This window comes from Aquarana catesbeiana, linkage group LG02 (genome assembly GCF_042186555.1).
Source record: "Aquarana catesbeiana isolate 2022-GZ linkage group LG02, ASM4218655v1, whole genome shotgun sequence".
Classification (NCBI taxonomy): Eukaryota; Metazoa; Chordata; class Amphibia; order Anura; family Ranidae; genus Aquarana; species Aquarana catesbeiana.
In genome coordinates, this window is record NC_133325.1 from 500,321,513 (window position 1) to 500,342,008 (window position 20,496).

General features: G+C 45.5%; 1 protein-coding gene across 1 annotated transcript in view; it reads right to left on the reverse strand.

Moving 5' to 3' along the window:
- The window catches only part of DDX20 (DEAD-box helicase 20), a 102,386-nt gene that overhangs the window by 46,139 nt on the left and 35,751 nt on the right, over positions 1-20,496 (reverse strand). The window contains exons 3-4 of the mRNA XM_073615737.1: positions 4,411-4,505; positions 4,145-4,313 (exon numbers count right to left, since the gene is read on the reverse strand). Coding sequence (XP_073471838.1) covers positions 4,145-4,313; positions 4,411-4,505 — 264 coding nt within the window. The remainder of the gene's footprint in view (positions 1-4,144; positions 4,314-4,410; positions 4,506-20,496) is intronic.

Genomic DNA, 20,496 nt, shown 5'->3' on the forward strand with positions numbered 1-20,496 from the left:
CTCTACACTCCCCTTGGCCAGAGTGCGCATAAGAGAGGCAGAGCACGTTCTGGGTAAAAGCAGAGCGCACTCACGGCCCCCTGTCACTTCTGCACACATGGATGTCCAGTGACAATCAGGGATGATCAGTGCAGCGTAGACAGCTGTGAGCACTGATCTCCCTGCATGGCTTTTCATCATCTGCTTCTCCTTCTCTTCTTCCCGCGGCTTTCACCTGAAAAGTCATGCAGGAAAATCGGTGCTCAGCTGTCGTCCCCCGCTGCACAGATCATCCCGGACTGTCCCCCGTGTCTTATTCCTCCTCCAGCGCCAGTGTTCTCCTCCACCCCTCCCTTCTTCTCTGGTCCCCCTCCGTGTCTTCCTCATCCGCCCGCTGTGTCTTCCCCCTCCACCCCCCTTATCCTCTGCAGCCGGCTTTCCTCCTCTCCCATGGGCTGGGGGAATTTGTCAGAAGAAATGGGACACAGTAGTGTTGGTGTCCTGTGATAACTGAGCAGAGTAACCTGTGTGTTACTCTGCTTCAGTTTATGAATGGAGAGGAGCCTCTGTCTCCTCATCTTCAATGCAGAGAAAAGGACTGGGGAATCCGTGTCCTCGGCCCCTTTCTCTGTCTCAAATGAGCGATATCAGGGGCCTGATAAAAAAACCACAAACACACACACAAACACCACAACCGCCCCCCATACCGACAAGGTCCAAAGCCCCAAACCCCCACCCCCAAAAAGGATTGTGAAATAAAAAATTTTTTTTCTATGCATTTTTCTTTTTACAAAACTACTAACACTGTCCACTGCCCCATCCCCTTTCCCAAAAGCACTGTGAAAAAAAAATCAATGTACAAAAAAAAATAAAAAAAAAAAAATAAAGAAATCTGACACTGTCCATTGCTCTACCAACAACATCCACTGGTCCCAAAAAAGCATTTTGAAAAAAAAAACAAAAAAAAACAAAAAAAAAAAAACAACCTACTGACACCATCCTGCACATACTATCCACCACTGTACACGTTGCATTCCTCCCCTGCACATACTACCCACCTCCATACACTCCACACTCCTCTCCTGCATATACTACCCACCACCATCCACTCTGCACTGTATATTCCCTATTTAACATTACCACATTCTGCACTATGTAAGTCATCTCAGATTATATTAAACCACACCTCTTTAAGTCAATGGCCAATATTTTACGCAAATTGTAGCGCCTAGTAGTGTAGGTTCTAGAGTGAGAGTTGTTAGTGTAGGTAAATTTAGGCCGGCCTGGCTGGCAGCCAGGCCCGTCTGTTTTTGTTTGATCTGGGCTGGGAGCGGCTTAGGGTAGAAACCGAGTGACTCACAGGCAGCATCACCAAGATCTCCCTCTTCTTTCCAGAGGTCTCTAGAAGGTTCTGGAAAGAGGGGATGTGGAGCTGCCTGGGGTATTCTGAGGAGCCCTGACCAATCCCCAACTTGGAATTGGCAGGGGGCAGGCCTTCTCAAATACCCATCCCAGTTTGGGAGAAGTTGTTGGGTGGAGGAGTTGGAGATAGAGTACTGAGGCTGTCGGAGCCTTGGAGGGAGCTCTCCAGTCTTGGGGGGGGGGGGGGGGTGACCTTGGGTCTGGGCTCGGGTGTGGACCGGGCTCTCCAAGAAAACGTAGAGGTGTCCTGGAAGGAGGCACAGGGGGAGCAGGAGAGGAAAGCAGGAGAGAGTACTGCCGGGCAAGTCTCCAGGGAGAGGAACCATCGGTTGCAGCCAAGAGGGCTGGTGAGTGCCATGCAGTCGGGAGGACTGGGGAGGCACACCTGAAAGGACTGGGAGAGTGCAGTCGGAGATGGGTGCAGAACCAGAGGAGAGGACTGTGGTGTTGTGGGCAGCTGCAGCCAGGAGGGCTGGCAGGGCCTGAAGAGGGCTGACTGGGATCAGTAGCCACATGTGGGACAGCTACTACCAGAATTTACTATTTTCTTCTTGCTACACCAAAGGGGCCCGCGGTCCCTGCCTGTAAAGGGCATTTGCTTTCGGCCTGGCTGAGTCAGTGTCAGGCCTACAGTGCTAGCTAGTCTGGAGAACGAAAGAGGAATCGCTTTACTGGAAGAGTATGGAGCGACACACAGAAGAAAGGAAGTGATGTGCAGAAGGAGAAATGGAGTGATGTATATACAGGATGTATATAGAGTCCCAAGTTCCAATGTTTGATCACCTGGGCATCTCATGAGTCCCCATCCCTATCCAAGTTCCCCTCAATAAAACAAAAACAAAATGCAAGGACTGCTTTATTGTCTCTGAGGAATGAAAAAAAAAAAAGTGTCTGCCTGGCTGGGCAGGGCGTCAGACGGACCATTATACTTAGCAGCCTCTACGGGGGTACCGCTATACAATTTAGGCCATGCCCACATTTGCAGCGGCTGTATCATGTCCGCACACTCTATGATCAAGTCCTGTATCATGTGGATGGATATGGGTTATGACAGCATAGAGATGTTTGGGTCATGATTAGACCGCTATGATTTGGTTAAAAGGTGGGGATGGGAAAAGACATTGTGGTGCAGGCTGGAGATGATGACTTCATTATTCAGGTGATGTTTGCAGAAGAAAATATAGACTGACTGGTATTTCTCTGTGTTTTTATCTCACTAAAAAAAAAAAAGATAAGAGGAGGATTGCTCAGAGCTGGATTAACTCTTCGTGGCAAGGCTGGGCAGAGATGACATGAAATCCTATACTGTACAAGCCTTAATTAAAAACATTTTTTTCAGGTTTACATCCACTATAAGGAACTCAGTCAAGAAATCGCCAGACCGGCGAATCACCAGACCACACAGTTCCTCTCTCCAGTCATGCATGACTGGAGAGAGGAACGAGAAGCTGCCATTAAAAAGGGGATGCCTAAAATTTGACTCATACTGCAGGCGTCTGGGGAAAAAACAGTAAGCCAATTACACAAGCAGGAAACTACATTTCTGGAGGACAAAGATCTTCCAGGTTGCCATATTGAACTGAATCTTATGGAAAATCACAGCAGCTGCAGATTGAAAAGGAAAGCGGTACTGACTGAACCAGCTGGAGATCGGCACCTGCACTTCATTACAGAGCCCAGGGGTGGCTCCAAAGCGTGTTTAGACATAGTTTAGTTACTGTGTCACACGCTCTGAGGTGAGCGCATAAGCTTTTAGGGGGTCACTGGAGTGCACCGAAGCATGGTTTTGCAGTTACACACATTGGATGAGCATGCTGGATGACACCACTGATGGACACTGTGTTATATATTTGATATTTTACATCCATATGAACTTTCATTTACACATTTTTTGTGTGGAAATATTGTGCACTTCTGCAGTATATGTATGTGCAGCATTATTATTTATGCACTGTGCACTTTATTATTTTTTTATCACGGACTGTCACTTATGAATTATTGTTCATTATTTATTGGTATTTATTTTTGTATTTGTCACCTATAGATTTATATTTGAATTATACACTTTGGATATATATTTATTTTTATTTTTTCTAGCGCAACGCATTTATTTATTTATTTCACTACTGCACGGTTATGAAACGTGATCTGCGCTTGCAGCTGGTTATTATCATCATCTTTATTCTACAGGCATTGGTCCGTTTGTGGCTCGCAAGATCTTTCTTCTAATTTTTCCTGTAAGAGCGGTAAGGATGTGGAATTCTCTGGTTTCAGCAGGGGGCATCGATAATTTAAAAAAACTATTAGATAGGCACCTGAACTACCACAACATACAGGGATATACAATATAATACTGACATAAAATCACACACATTGGTGTCTTTTTTCAACCTCGCCTACTATGTAACTATGTAATATAGGGCCAGTTGAGACAGAAGCCAATTTACCTTCCAGCAAGGCTTTGGAGGGTGGGAGGAAACTGGAGCCCAGAGGGGAAACCCATGCAAGGACATGGAGCATATGCAAACTCCATGCAGACAGTGTCCTGACAAGGAGCAAGATCCTCAAGTGCTGAAAGGCAGAAGTGCTGACCACATGTTGACTTGTCTTTGATGAAGACAAATAATTAAAATAGAATAGAATAAAAACGGGGGGACTTTGTAGATATAGCATTTTAGAAATGCATACACAACTATAAACATTGAATCAGAGTAATCTTTTGTATATTTTAAAAATTCAATACCAGGGGAGCCTACAGCTATGTGGCACTTCTTCAGCTTTGCTTTGTCCTGAGGCAGTGGAGTCCCTCCTATAAAGACATGACACTCCAGTCCTTCCATGCGGCTACCTATAGTAATAATCACTGAATGGATCTGAACTGCAATTTCCCTTGTAGGTGCCAAAATTAGGATCTAAAAAACAAAGGACATCCTTATTAAATAAATGTAACTAAAATACAGATACAAATCAACATACACCATATAAGATAGAAATGCAGGAAAAGCATACCTGGGTAGCAGTATTTTCCATAATCAGAGAATCTAAAGCCACCGTTGAGAAGACGCATGTTTTTCCTGTCCCCGACTTGGCCTGTACTATCAAATCTACAATTTAGTAAACAAAATAAAAAAACAGTATTAGTAATACCATTCAGATTAGGGGCTCACTCAGATGAGCAGTCTGGTGTGGTTACTGGTGAAAATCACTGACTCTTGCTAATAGGCATGCATGCAGTGTGTGTGAAAAAACTGTCAGAAACCTGTAAAAATGACAGGCGCTGCTGATGTTTGCATGTAACTGCTCATCTGATTAATTACATGCGTTTAGGATCTAATCAGCCCCAGATGCAGGCATTTTGGGGTTGATTTACTAAAACTGGAGCGTGCAAAATCTGGTGCAGCTGTGCATAGGAACCAATCAGCTTCCAGCTTTTGTCAAAGCTCGAAGCCGATTGGCTACCATGCACAGCTTCCCCGGATTTTGCACTCAACAGTTTTAGTAAATCAACCCCTTTGCTTCCATGGACAGCTTTTCTAATTGCAGCTAATTATCCAGTCTGCATGCGCCCATAGCACCAAGTGCTGCCACCTCTCAATGCAGCAGCCTTTTCAGCCCCAGATCCCCCATATGAAGGAGCCCTATGAACTGTGCACTTTTAACTCTAGTTTGAAATTTTTGTCCAAGTAAACTTCTATGTTGCTCATAAAAGAAAAAACCTTACTTAGACTTACCGGTAACTGTATTTCTACGAGTCTTTCAGGACAGCAACTGGAGAGAGCGCAGCTCCACTCATTTTCCCAGGAAACACTGCAGTCAGTTTCTTTAAAGACCGGTCACTTCCACCATGGCCTCAGTTGTTTATAGAGTACCTTCAGCCATGCTGAAATTAGATAAGCAGAACATAGCAATAACACCACATTTTTTAACACAATTAGGGCGAGTCATTGGTGCTGTCCTGAAAGACTCATAGAAATACTGTTACATCTAACTAAGGTTTTCTCACCTCGTCTTTCAGGACAGCACCTGGGAGGTAAGAGAGTACTTTACTCTAGGTTTGGACCACTGCTTGCAAGACTTTCCTGCCGAATGAATGCTCTGATGCTGAGAGCAAGTCCAACCTGTAGTGGCGGGTACAGGTGGAAAAACTTGTCCATGTAGCTGCCTTGCAGATCCGTCCTGGTGAAGCCCCTGCTCGTTCCGCCCAGGACGTTGCTACTGCCCGGGTTGAATGGGCTACTACCCCTGCGGGAGGATCTACCTCTGAAGGTTTGTAGGCTTCATTGATGGCCATTCGCAGCCATCTTCCTATGGTGTTTTTAGAAGCACCGTACCCTTTACGTGGGCCTGAGAATAATATAAACAGTGAATTTTATCTTCTGAATTCTCCTATGACTGAGTGCAGTATACATCTTACATCCTGCCTATGAAAAGCTCTTTCCTTAGTGCTGGATGGTGTAGGGCAAAAGGTTGGGAGAACTATCTCCTGCGATCTATGAAATACTGTTGAAACCTTTGGTAGAAAACCTGGGTCAGTACTTAGCACTACCTGATCCGGAAACAGAAAATAATGGTTTAATGATAGAGAGGGCTTGCAGTTCGCTCACCTCCTAGCTGACGTAACCGCCACTAATAGTGCTAATTTGAGTGACCAAAATTTGATTGTTGCTTCTTCCGGAGGTTCAAAGGGTTTTTTTCGTCAAACCCTGTAATACCACCGATAAGTCCCATTTCGGAAAAGACTTAAAAAGGTACTGGCCAAGCTCTGGCCAATGCCTTAAAGAAAAAAAACCTTAATAAGCGGATCCTGAGATTACTGACTCTCCAGGAATACCGATAGAGGGGCCACTTGGACCTTTCAAGTACTAGCCACCAACCCTCTCTCAATTCCCTCATGAAGGAATTCTAGAACAGAAATAACTTCCTGTGGCGAAAAAACCTTAGTCGCACACCAGGAATTGATACATTTCCATGTTTTAAAGTAAATTGCCCTAGTGACCTTCTTTCGGCTTTTTAATAGGGTTGAGACCAGCTTATTAGACAAGCCCTTTCTTTTTAGGATTTGCTCCGCAGTAACCAGGCTGTCAATCTGTCATGCTCGATATTGGGATGTTGAATGGGCCCCTGAGTAAGAAGGTCTCTTCATAATAGAAGAAACCAGTGAGGTTCCACTGCCATCTTCTGTACGGTTGAAAACCATGACCTCTTGGGCCAAAATGGAGTCACTAAGATCATGCTTGTAGCCTCCCTTTGCAGTTTGAGTACCAACGGGATCATCTGGAAAGGGGGAAAGGCGTAGCACAAGCGGAAGGTCCACGGTTGCGCTAGTGCATCCAGTCCATCCACTTGATCTCGCCTGTTCAGGGAGGAATAAACCTCCACCTTTGCGTTGGCCTGGAATGCAAACAGGTCGATCCGGGGGCTCCCCATTTTCCTATCAGCATCTGGAATACTTCTGAATTCAGACACCACTCTGATTCCAGTACTCTTTCCATGCTTAGAAAACCTGATACTAGTTTCAGATCTCCCTTTAGGTGTACTGCCGTCAGGGATGCTAGGTTGCCTTCTGCCCAGGACAGAATCTTAAGGGCAGAGAACAGCAACATTCTGCTTCTTGTGCCTCCCTGTCTTGTTATGTAGACCACTGCTGTGGCGTTGTCAGACAACACCTGAATGTGGTGACCTCGGACTTGATCCTTGAAGGCCCATAGTCCCAGAAGAATGGCACTTAAATCCCTCCAATTGGAGGATCTTATGGCCTCTTCGTTTGTCCATGCTCCTTGGGCCATCTGTCCTTCCAGATGGGCGCCCCAAAAGCTTGCGTCTGTTGTCAACCTCCTTTCTACAGGAAAAGTCCAGAGTAGGCCCTTGTGCAAGTTTGACTGTCTCCTCCACCGCCACAGCTTTCTTTGAACCTGAGGGGGCATCTTGATCAACCTCTCCAGAGACTCCCCATAGGACCAATTCCTCAGAATTGCCTGCTGGAGATCTGCCCATTGCACTGCTGGTATTGATGCTGTGAGGAGACCTAGTACTGACATGGCTGTCCTGATTAAGATGTGAGATTAACCCTCCCATCTTAAACGTAGTTATTTCTGTGATGCTGGCGCTATAGGTACATGAAGGTACGCATCCCTCAGATCTATGGACGCCAAAAAACAGCCTGGCATCAGAAGACTCTTTACTGAAAAAATTGTGTCCACCCTGAACTTCTTGTATCGGATGGATTTGTTTAATATCTTCAGGTTCAAAATGAATCGGAATTTCCCTGACGGTTTCCTTACTAGGAATATGTGTGAATAGCACCCTCGTCCTTGTTCTTCGGGGGGGGGGGGGGGGGTCACGGGGCACTTATGATCACTTTCTGTTGAATGAGTTCACAGGTCTTAGTGCTATAGTCCAAGGAGGGTGATGCAGGCTCCCTTCCTTCCCCCCAGGGGAGTAAGAAAGGGAAAACTCAAGATAATCTACAGGACCTTTGCCCCTGCTTACCTTGGTCTGGCTGGTGTTAGTGGCTCCTGCTACCGCCGCTTGTTCCTCTGGATCCATGCTGCAGAGGTCCTAGTGGCGTCCGGCTGCTTTTTAATTTGATTTTCCCTGTCCTTTCGCAGCTGCGAGGACCAGAAATTACACCAGCTAAGGCCGCCTCCTCCCCCTGCGTTCCAGCAGCCGGAACCGGAAGCCACGCACACAGTCGGAAGTCCAGCCCCCAGCTGGAAATTACACACTCACCATCCGGGACCATGGAGCGGTTTTCAGCATGGAGGCTGAAAACAGGGGAGACGCTGCTCTCACAGCTGTGCAGCTCGTCATCACTCCTTCCAGCCTGCATTTACCGGTCTGAAGAGAGCGGGGACCCCCAGCAGCCTGAACCCTTGCCAGGTATGAAGAGGAAGAGACACCGGAACACCTCCCTCCCGTGAGGGGGGGATGCTGGGCTGGCCTGTACCACAGACTACACCACAGGTATGCCCTAGGGTGTTTCATTTTCAAATGGAAAAAAATAAACTAAAAATTTTGCAGACTTTGCTTACGCCCCTAGTCTGAGTGATGTAAAAGATATATATGCTAAATTTCAAGAAGATTGGATAATATTTAGAGGTTGCACACTTTGATCGGTTTTGTAAAAGTAGGCAAAAAATACGATTTTTCAATGTTAATTTTATTGGGAAAACTAGAAACCACAAACTTAAAATACTATTAAAACTATACACTAAGATTAATAGGTAATATGATAGGCAAAACATGTGTTATATTAATCAACTTTGAACGATGCAATCCCTTGTTTTGTTCGCTTGGTGACAACTTTTCTGTGATGCTCGACTACTCTCAACAAGAATAGTTTTTGTTGTTCATCCTTGACCGATTCGTTCTACTTTTTTATCAGAGCAATTCCTCTTTCTGCGGTATCATTGACAACCTTAAGAGCGTTCACATGGCTTCTTAGAGAATCACTGCAGTATTCTGTCACGTCGTGGATCCCAAACAATTCAAAGAACGTCTGTTTTATTATTAACGAAATGGCTCAGATTTTTTCTTTCAAAAACCATGTTTTTACCCTCTAATCGTTTCACTTCCTTTTTCTTTGCAGGTTTGGTTTCTAAATTTTTAGTCATATTTTCCTTAACAGCCTGAGTAATACATTCGTCCAAAAAAGCCAATCCTACGTTTGTTTCTGACAGATACCAAAAGGTGTCTCTTAGCAACTGTGAGAGCACATTTTTTGACGTCTGCATCTGGGTAAGTGCTCAAAAGCTGTAGCATAACCAAATCATTCTTTGGAGCCCATTGACTTACAATTGCTTCATGCCAAAAGCGAACATATATGAGGCTGACAAAATGTGCAACCCCTTTCATTCCTTCCAATTGTTGTTGAGGAATATTCAACCGTTTCGTTTAGAGGACAATTTTAAGTACATATATTGCCTTTGCCATCCACTTTGCTTGATGCAGTGCCCCTGGGATCCTGAAACTGAAGTCGTTTTTAGACCAACTTCCTAGGTACAGGAGTGACAGTTGTAATAACTCTTTGTAGTCTACTCTTGGATGACTTCCATCTTTGAGGCCTTTTTGGATGTAGTTAACCATTTTCACTCCTTCTAGAAAGCCTTGAACGGGACCTTCTTCGTTCAGCATTGTTGTATATGACTCCTTACCAAGTGAAGCCCACAGACTTTGCTTTGATAAAAGTGATCAATGTATGCAACCCCTAAATATTATCCAATCTTCTTGAAATTTGGCATATATATCTTTTACATCACTGAGACTCGGGGTGTAAGCAAAGTCATATGAAAATTACATCTTTGGAAAAATGAAACACCCTAGTATGCCCCATACTACCCCCACCTGGAGAGAGTGTAGCACACACTTGGTTCCCTGCAGCGCTTCCACCATGGCAAAGGAAACCGTACAACTGAGGCCATTGTGGAAGTGATTGGTCTTTAAAGAAACTGACTGCAGTGTTTCCTGGGAAAATGTGTGGAGCTGCGCTCTCTCCAGGTGCTGTCCTGAAAGACGAGGTGAGAAAGTTAACTTTATAGTAGGCACAATAAGCATCCTAGTAGTTACCTTCCCTGTTCTCCACCAATGCTAGAGCCCCAAGAAATATCCAGTATTTCAGATATTCAGGTACCCGAGGACAGGGAGCAATTTTAATTAACCAAAAAAAGAGGAAAAAAAAAAAGTGTGGCATAAAAGCTGAGTTAGACTTACCGGTAACTCCTTTTCTGAGAGTCTTCCAGGACAGCCCATGAGACCTTGGGCTCCTCCTACCAGGACAGGAAACACGTCACCCCCACCAGATAAAAGGGCGGTCTTCCAGGCCCATGTCAGTATTCTCAAGAACCGTAGGACCCTGCAAAACATATGCATAATACACATAACTTCAGACAATACCGGGTGGGAATCCGGCTGTCCTGGAAGACTCTCAGAAAAGGAGTTACCGGTAAGTCTAACTCAGCTTTTCTCCAAGCGTCTTCCAGGACAGCCCATGAGACGATGAGCCAGAACTTACCAGTCTAGGGAGGGACAACTGCCTGAAGGACCTTACGACCAAACGCCTGCTCCTGAGCTGATAGGAGATCCAGGCGATAATGTTTAATGAAGGTCGAGTAACTGGACCAAGTGGCAGCCCTGCAAATTTGTTCCGGTGAGGCACCAGCCCTCTCAGCCCAAGACGTAGACAAGGCTCTAGTTGAGTGCGCAGTAACAAGAGGTGTAGGGACCTCCCTAATTTTGTAAGCTTCCAAGATGGCTTGCTTTATCCATCTAGTCAATGTGGCTTTAGATGCACTATTCCCCTTGTGAACTCCAGAAAAGAGGACAAACAAGGCATCAGTTTTCCTAAAGGTCTTCGTGACCTCAAGATAGACCAAGAGAATCCTTCTTACATCTAGAAAACTAAATTTTCTTTCTAAGTCGCCCTGTGGCGAACTACAAAAGGTTGGCAATACCATGTTTTGAGATCGGTGGAATGTACTTGCCACCTTGGGCAAAAAACCTGGATCGGTTCGTAACACAACTCGATCCTCAAAAATCGTGAGGAAGGGCTCCCTAACTGATAGGGCCTGCAACTCACTTACCCTACGAGCTGAGGTAACAGCTATAAGGAACACAGTTTTTAATGTAAGTAATTTAACTGACATACTTTCCAGAGGTTCAAACGGAAATTCTACCAGAGTTTGAAGTACTAGGGACAGATCCCACGTTGGACAACTTCTCACTACTACTGGTCTGGCCCTAGAGATAGATTTGAAAAATCTGGCTATAGTGGGATTTTCCAGGAGAGAAAACTGGAGGAACACACTAATAGCTGCCGCCTGTACCTTTAAGGTACTAACAGAAAGACCTTTGTCGACACCCTCTTGGAAAAATTCCAAAATAGACGGAATATCATGAGTTAATCTATCATTTTCAGATAACCATGAGTTAAACCTTTTCCAAACTTTGGAATATATGGCTCTAGTAACTGGCTTCCTGCAATTAACGAGAGTCCTGACTACTTTGTCAGAGAACCCTTGGGCGCTCAGTATCTTTTCTTCAGATACCAGGCCGTCAAGTTTAAGGAAACCACCTGAGGGTGTGATACTGGACCCTGCAATAATAGGTCTTCCCTTTTCGGAAGACTCCACGGAGGCTCTGAAACCAGAGACTGTAGCAGGGAAAACCATGGCCTCTTGGGCCAAAACGGGGCAATTAGAATCAGATCTGTCTCTTCCAGCCGAAACTTCCGGAGGACTTCTGGAATCAGCCTGATTGGCGGAAAGGCATAACATAGGCCTGGAGGCCACGGGTTCGCCAGAGCATCGATCCCCAAGGCTTGGTCTGCCGGGTTCATGGAAAAGAATATCTCCGTCTTGCGGTTGTTTCGGTTTGCGAACAAATCCGCTACCGGATAACCCCATCTCTTGGTGAGGTCTGCAAAGACTTCAGGATGAAGGGACCAGTTGTCTCGGTCTATCCTGTGACGGCTGAGATAATCTGCCAGGCAATTGTTTTTCCCCTTCAGGTGTACAGCAGAAATGGAGGCTAGTGATATACTGTCGCTATATTGTCTGACAGGATTTGGAGGTTGTGACCCCTGATCTCCATCTGAAAAGACTGGAGGGCTCTCTGGACTGCAAGCAGCTCTCTTTGATTGGATGAGGCCCTTGCCTCCTCTGGGGACCACTCTCCTTGTGCTACTGCATTGCTGAGGTGGGCCCCCCATCCCCAGGAACTCGCATCCGTGGTAATCCTTCGGGAAATGGGAAAGGACCATGGGAGACCTCCTGCTAGGTGCTGACCAGCTCTCCACCACCACAGGCTTCTTTTTATCCTGTCGGGAAGCCAGATCCTTGACTCCAGGGACCTTACGTCCCCGTCCCAGTTTCTTAAAAGAAACCTTTGTAACGGACGCTGACGGAGTCTCGCCCATGGTACTGCGGGAAAACATGAGGTCATAAGACCCACTGCCCTCGACACCTGTCTCAGAGAGACCGACTGGTTGGTCTGCAATGTTGACATAGTCTGGAACACTTTGGTAATCTTCTCCTGAGGAAGAAAAACTCTTTGGTTCAAAAATCGTAACCCAGATAAGTTACTTTCTGGGCCGGAATCAAGGACGATTTTTCTTTGTTTATTAGCCAGCCTAGGAACTGTAAGAAGTCCTGTACAGCCTGGAGATCTTCCAACAGCCTTTGGTATGATTTTGCCACTATCAGGAGGTCGTCTAAGTAAGGGATAACCGTTATTGCCTTTAATCTTAGAGGAGCCAGCACTTCCCCCAACACCTTCGTAAAGATGCGTGGGGCTGAGGAAAGACCGAAGGGGAGGGCCTGAAATTGAAAATGTCGGGTCCCCATACCCGTCTTCACTGCCAATCTCAAAAACTTTTGGAAGGCTGGATGGATAGGGATGTGAAGATAAGCATTCCTTAAGTCCAACGTGGCCATAAAGCAGTTTGGGTATAGTAGGTTTTTGATTGTAAAAACCGTCTCCATACGGAAATGCTTGTATCTGATGGACTTGTTTAAGGTCCGGAGATTCAGGATAAGTCGAAACTTTCCTGCTGGCTTTCTGACCACAAATACATGGGAATAGAATCCCTTGCCCCGCTCCGATCGAGGAACAGGAATCAGGACTTTTTGATCTAATAAGTCTCCGATCTGGAGACCCAGAGCCCTTGCTTTCTCCCGATCTTGTGGAGGAAATGTGACCAACAAACGTTCTGGTGGTTGGTGAACAAACTCCAGCCTGTACCCGTTGGTCACTAGGTCTAGGACGAAGGGGCTCAGAGTGACTGCTGCCCACTGTGGGATGAAGGCCCTCAATCTCCCTCCCACCGGGGAACACAAGTCACTGCGGCTTGGCGGGCTGTTGAGGAGGGTTAAATAGCACTCCCCCTTTGCCTCTGCCTTTGTGCCCAGTCCAATGCTTTTTCGGCCTGCTGTCCTTTTCTCTAGGACTCTGTTGCCTGTTTTGGCCACGAAAAAATTTTCTGGCTGTCTGAACTCTCTTTTTCTCTGGAAACGCCTTTTTCTTATCAGACGTGCGTTCCAGTGCCTCCTGTAGACCTGGGCCAAATAAATGATCGCCAGTTAAAGGAAGGCCACAAAGGCGCAACTTGGAGGCCGAGTCCCCTGACCAGGTCTTAAGCCAAAGGCTTCTCCTGGCCGAGTTCACTAGAGCCGAAGTCCTGGCTGACATTCTTACCGACTCAGCGGAAGAATCTGCCAAAAAACCCACTGCCTGAAATAGGAGAGGAAAAGACTTTAAAATTTGCTCTCTGGAGGTACCTGCTGACAGATGTGACTGAATCTGAGTCAACCAAACCTCCAGATTTCTGGCCACACAAGTGGAAGCCAAAGCTGGTTTCAGGTTTCCAACTGCTGAGTCCCAGGCTCTGTGGAGAAGGATATCCCCCCTCTTGTCCATCGGATCCTTAAGCTTACCCATATCAAACGCCAGGTCCGAGTTTTTTGAAACTTTTGAAAGAGGTGCGTCTAACTTGGGATTCTTATTCCATGGCTGCGCAGTGTCCTCCTCAAAAGGAAATCTCCTTTTTAGGTTATTGGAGAAGAGTGGTTTTCTCTCAGGATTATCCCATTCCAGTTTAATAGTATCAACCAAAGAACTATGAACTGGAAACACTCTTGATTTTCTCTTATGTAATCCTTTATACATAAGATCATGTTTGGATAACTGAACCTCTTCCTCTTTTAATTCAAGGGTAGTATAGATAGCCTTTAATAAGTCATCTACATCCTCAACAGATAACTTAAATCTTGAGCCTCGAGTGGATTCTCTATCTCTGGGCTCTGTATCTGACCCTGATTCTTCCAGAGAAGAACGGGTAGATCTGACCTCAGCCTCAGAGTCTTCACTCTCTGCCTGCTGCGGAGTGCTTACTGACGCCTTCAGTGAAGACAGACTCTCTGCTGGAGTCTGGAGCTTGTCAATAAGCTTTCTAAAGGAACTGAAGGTGGACGCAAGCTCATCCCTTACAGAAGTAAGCATCTTCTGGCAAGAGGCAACCGGGTCATCCTTTACTAGGCCTTCTATACAGGTGCGACAAACTGCTTTGCTCCATGAGGAGCTCAATTTGTTTGCGCAAACCGCACATTTCCTTTTAAGTGGCTGCGCTTGGGCCTTGTCCTGAGTCTTGGTCTGCAAGACAAAATAAATGACCCACAATGTAATTAAAGCCACACAATCACTCCGTAACACCACATGCAGGAGGGAGGAAATGTGTCCCCTTACACCCACTACTACAGAGGGGGGAGGGGGAGGGAACACTCACAGGGATAGTAAGGTGGTGACAGAACACCCCAGGCTTACCTGTGAGGTGCTGGTGTTGGGAACTGCATCCGCTGCCTGTGCAGGTACTGCAGGAGGATCCATTCTGCCCCTCTTGGTCATCCACAGCCTGGCTGCTTAACACCAAGAAACACCAGCAGCCAGCGTTCTCTGTTCGCGCCGTTTATGAAGACTGGAACCTCGTCTCCGGCGCCCGATGATGATGTCATATGCCCCGGAAGTAACCCTCTCCAGGCACTTCCTGTGGGCCAGCTTGGAGCGCAATAGCTCCGCCCCCTCGAACGCTGCGGCTTCCTCCATTCCTTGCTCAGATCAGCCAGGCTGTCGGCAGGGAAGGACAACCGAAGCTCAGCTGAGCTAGAGTGCAATGCACTGCGCTAGGGGCACGACCTCACACCGGTCCTGGCCCTCTCCAGGCACTGAGGACAGAGAACAGCAACACAGCCAACCTCCCCAGCGGTGTGCTGCTTCTGGCAGAGGAAGAGGTAAGTGATATGCCCCAGAAAAAAAGACCATACAAAGCCCCTGCTTATAAGGCCTATGGGAGCAGGTTCCATGAACATGTTACCCCCCGTCCGGAGGAGAAACAAATAACTGACATGGGCCTGGAGGACCGCCCTTTTATCTGGTGGGGGTGACGTGTTTCCTGTCCTGGTAGGAGGAGCCCAAGGTCTCATGGGCTGTCCTGGAAGACGCTTGGAGAAAAACTGTTTTTTGGACAACTACTTAAACCACATAAGTGCTTAAGGTAGCACAGGGTCCACTGAACTGCGGGCAAGAGCTGCTATTGGTACTTAAGCAGTTGCCTACATTCTACCCAATTCTTCCATTACTGAATAACTGGTGGGAAATGTGCACAATGTAGTTTTAGGCACTCACAGAGCCTATAAAAAGACATGGATATGTTTTTTTTTATACCCTTATAGCTTATTCCACCTAAAACAAGATTAAATTAAAGTGGATGTAAACCCAATGTCATCCTTTCTAAACTACTGCCATAGGGATAATCTATAAGGATATACATGCCTCCTGCATGTATCCTTACCTGTCAAACGTCTCCCCTCTGTCTGTTATTAGACCCGAAAAACTGCATATTCTGTGGGTGGGTCTGTTGTCTGGAGCTCGGTGGGTGGAGTTGTGATGTCAGTAGACTCCCCGCCCACCTCTACACTCCCCTTGTCAATATGCATTTTCTCTGTGTATTTTTAACACTGAACTTCTGCTGAACTTCTGCTATGATCTCTAACATCCAGTGAAAAGACAGGAAAGTAACCACATGACTTCAGCATGCCAAATCATGGTGAGGTGTGGAACAGCCAATCCTTGCAGAGCTGCTGAAGAAAGGAGTGGGGGAGGGAATTTAAAAAAACTGCATGTCTCTTAGGCTAATGCACGAGATGTAAATCACCTGTCACTCACAGCAAGGGGGAGTATTTGACAAAGTTTTTCTCCGTTTGTCAAGAATTGTCTCACTCAACAAAAGGGGATTGCTCAGAGATGGATTAACTCTGTGTGGCAAGACTGGGCTCAAATGATAGCAAATCTTATACTCTACGGTATGATAAAAAAATGTTTTTGTGTTTACATCCACTTTAAAGCAACAATGTCTCAAGCATACCTGCATGCCTTTGGTATGTCAGAGTAGAGCAGAGAAAATGTGAATAGAGATAAATTATTGCTTATTATCAAAAGATATTCTATCATGGCCTAAACAAGTACCCCTAGAAGACTTTGAAAACGATTGGATCATAGTGATATTTCAAACTGTTTTCTGTTATTAACACACATTTTCAATCCTGGTAATCAGCCTACTTAAATGGAGATGTTTGGCATCATCGTGTGCACTACACTGAACATGGAGCAGAGAAGGCACAAAAGGAGAGACTTGTTTGTGGAAATCAGAAAGGAAATGTAAGACTGGCGCGTCAAAAGGTAAAGGCTATGATGTTGAATTATAAAAGCCAAAACAGGCTGTTCACTTTGCAAAATAATTTGCACTTTGAAAGGGCATCTTCCAGGCAACATTTTTTCCCTGTGCAGTGGGGCTGTGCTCACACTACATGGGTTAACTGCTCGTTTTGTTCTAGAGATATACATACCTGACCCACTGATCCTGCCCACATAAGACCGGTTCAGCATCCCTTGTGCTCCACGGTCTTGAAAATGACCAGTTACACTTACCGGTAACAGTGTTTCTGGGAAGTCTTCCAGGATGGCATCATGAAAGATGACTGGTCCCACCTGACAGCAAACACAATCAAGTAAGAGGTCAAAAACATCGCCCTCCCTGTGCTCCTCAGTTGGGAAAAGTATTGACCCACACCAGTGCACAAGAGTGAAACACCTCAAATGTTCATACACAAACAAAAGACAGGTAGGAAGTCGGCCTGCCGTCCTGGAAGACTTCCCAGAAACACCATGACCGGTAAGTGTAACTGATCGTTTTCTCAAGTCGTCTTCCAGGACGGCACCCTGAGAGAAGAGCAAGTAGCTCAGGCCTACCACCTTAGGGCAGGACAACAGCCCGTAGGACCCATCGAATGCCAGATCCTGAGGTGACAGCAGTTCCACCCTGTAGTGCCTCAGGAAAGTGTTCTGGCTTGCCCACATTACATAGTTACATAGTAGGTGAGGTTGAAAAAAGATACAAGTCCAACCTAGGTGTGTGATTCTATGTCAGTATTACATTGTATATCCCTGTATGTTGCGGCCATTCAGGTGCTCATCTAATAGTTTCCTGAAACTATCAATGCCCCCCGCTGAGACCACCACCTGTGGAAGGGAATTCCACATCCTTGCTGCTCTTACAGTAAAGAACCCTCTACGTAGTTTAAGGTTAAACCTCTTTTCTTCTAATTTTAATGAGTGGCCACGAGTCTTGTTAAACTCTCTTCTGCAAAAAAGTTTTATTCCTATTGTGGGGTCACCAGTACGGTATTTGTATAATGAAATCATATCCCCTCTCAAGCGTCTCTTCTCCAGGGAGAATAAGTTCAGTGCTCGCAACCTTTCCTCATAACTAATATCCTCCAGACCCTTTATTAACTTTGTTGCCCTTCTTTGTACATCCTTCCCGAGGACTGGTGCCCAGAACTGGACAGCATACTCTAGGTGCGGCCGGACCAGAGTCTTGTAGAGTGGGAGAATTATTGTTTTATCTCTGGAGTTGATCCCCTTTTTAATGCATGCCAATATTCTGTTTGCTTTATTAGCAGCAGCTTGGCATTGCCTGCCATTGCTTAGCCTGTCATCTACTAGGACCCCCAGGTCCTTTTCCATCCTAGATTCTCCCAGAGGTTCTCCCCTCAGTGAGTAGATTACATTCATATTTTTGCCACCCAAATGCATTATTTTACATTTTTCTACATTGAACCTCATTTGTCATGTAATTGCCCACCCCATTAATTTGTTCAAATCTTTTTGCAAGGTTTCCATGTCCTGCGGAGAAGTTATTGCCCACAAATACACAGAATGAACTGTTTACCCCATCCTCCAGGTCGTTTATGAACAAATTAAATAGGATTGGTCCCAGCACAGAACCCTGGGGGACCCCACTACCCACCCCTGACCATTCAGAGTACTCCCCATTTATCACCACCCTCTGAACTTGCCCTCGTAGCCAGTTTTCAATCCACATACTCACCCTATGGTCCATGCCAACAAACCTTATTTTGTACAGTAAACGTTTATAGGGAACTGTGTCAAATCCTTTAGCAAAATCCAGATACACCACATCTACGGGCCTTCCTTTATCTAGCTGGCAACTCACCTCCTCATAGAAGGTTAGTAGATTGGTTTGGCAAGAACGATTCTTCATGAATCCATGCTGATTACTGCTAATGATACCGTTCTCATTACTAAAATCTTGTATATAGTCCCTTATCATCCCTTCCAAGATTTTACATACTATTGATGTTAGGCTAACTGGTCTGTAATTCCCAGGGATGTATTTTGGGCCCTTTTTAAATATTGGTGCTACATTGGCTTTTCTCCAATCAGCTGATACCATTCCAGTCAGTAGAAGGTCAGTAAAAATTAGAGAGCAAAATTTTTTTTGCTCTCCTCCAGTGTTTCTTTCATATTTTATCTTAGCCATCCTTATTGCACCCTTACATTTCTTGTTGCATTCTTTATAAAGTCTGAATGCTGATGATGATCCCTCAACCATGTATTTTTTGCAGGCCTTCTCCTTTGCTTTTATATCCATTTTTACACTGGAGTTAAGCCATCCAGGACTTTTGTTCGCGAACAAAATATTTTAATGCGTTTATAGCTAGCAGGCTTTCAAAAGCAAAATTGCGATTCACTTTGTGCTGACGATTTGGAAGTGATGGTGAAATAAGACATATAGGGCCAGAACCCAAGAGGGGTGGAAACGAGATGTTGCACACTGCGCATGGCATACTCCTGAACCCAGCACTCTGTACTTGGCGCGTCCCATAGTCCTACAGATACAACCGGCTCTTTGAGGGCAAACAAACTGCTAATGGGGCCCGCGATGAATTTGAGTTTGACACCCCTGGTGTAGGGTGAGCCTTAAGGTTAGCGGGGACTGCTTTAGCTGCTTGTTCATAGGCTACGGTAATGGTCTGCCTAATTCACCTTGCTATGGTTGTTTTTGATACCTGCTCACCTCTGTTCTGGTCGCAAAAACTGACTAACAGGTGATTGGACTTTCTAAATTCCCTCATCCTGTCTAAATAAAGTAACAGACACTGTCTGACATCCAATAAATGAGAAGATCTTTCCCTCTCATTTTGAGGGTTAACACAGAAGGAAGGACAATCTCCTGTGACCTGTGAAAACATGAGGCCACTTTAGGAAGACACAGGGGATCCTGCCTGAGAATAACCCTGTCCTCAAATAAGAAAAATGGCTTACCTGCCATAGTAATTACTCTGTGGGTTATAGGCCACCTTTAGGTGATGGACACTGGTACACTCTAAGACAGGAAGTCCACTCCCTATATAACCCCTCCCACTACTGGGAGTACCTGTTTTTGTAGCAAAGCAATACACGTGTATACCAGAAAGAAGGGAGGGACCTCTGTGTCCCGTGATGTACTTCAAAGAAAAGGATTTTACAGGTAAGCCGTTATAAAAATCCTATTTTCTTAATCGTTGACACAGAGCCATAGTAATTACTATGCGGGATGTCCCAGAGCAATGCCAACTGAGGGGAGGGAGAATTAGGGCAACATGAGACTAGAGGATTTATAATGCTGCCTGCGGCACACTATGCCCAAAGACGATATCCTCGTGCCTTTTTACATTCAACTGATAAAATCTGGTAAACGTATGGACTGAAGACCAAGTTGAAGCCTTGCAGATTTGAACCATGGAAGCTTGGTGATGCACTACCACGAAGCACTAACAGTCCTAATGGAATGTGCTTTTGATTTGAGAGGGTGGAATCCTCCTCTTTAAACCATAAGCCTGAACAGTTAGTTGCTGAATCCATTTAGAAATAGTAGATTTCGATGCTACCTGTCCTTTTTATTGGACCTTCAGGCAACACAACAAAACTTCCGTTTTCGAATCTGAGCAGTCGCCTTCAAGTAGACCTTGAGTGCTCTTACCACATCAAGAGAATGTAGTAATTTCCCTTCTGAAGAACAGGGTTCTGGGAAAAATGAAGGTAGAACAATATCCTGGTTCGGATAAAAACTAGACACTACCTTCGGTAGAAAGTTAGGATGAGGACGCAATACTACCTTATCCTTGTGAATAATCAAATATGGTACTTTACCAGAAAGAGCAGCCAACTCTGATACCCTTCTTGCAGAAGATATGGCTACCAGAA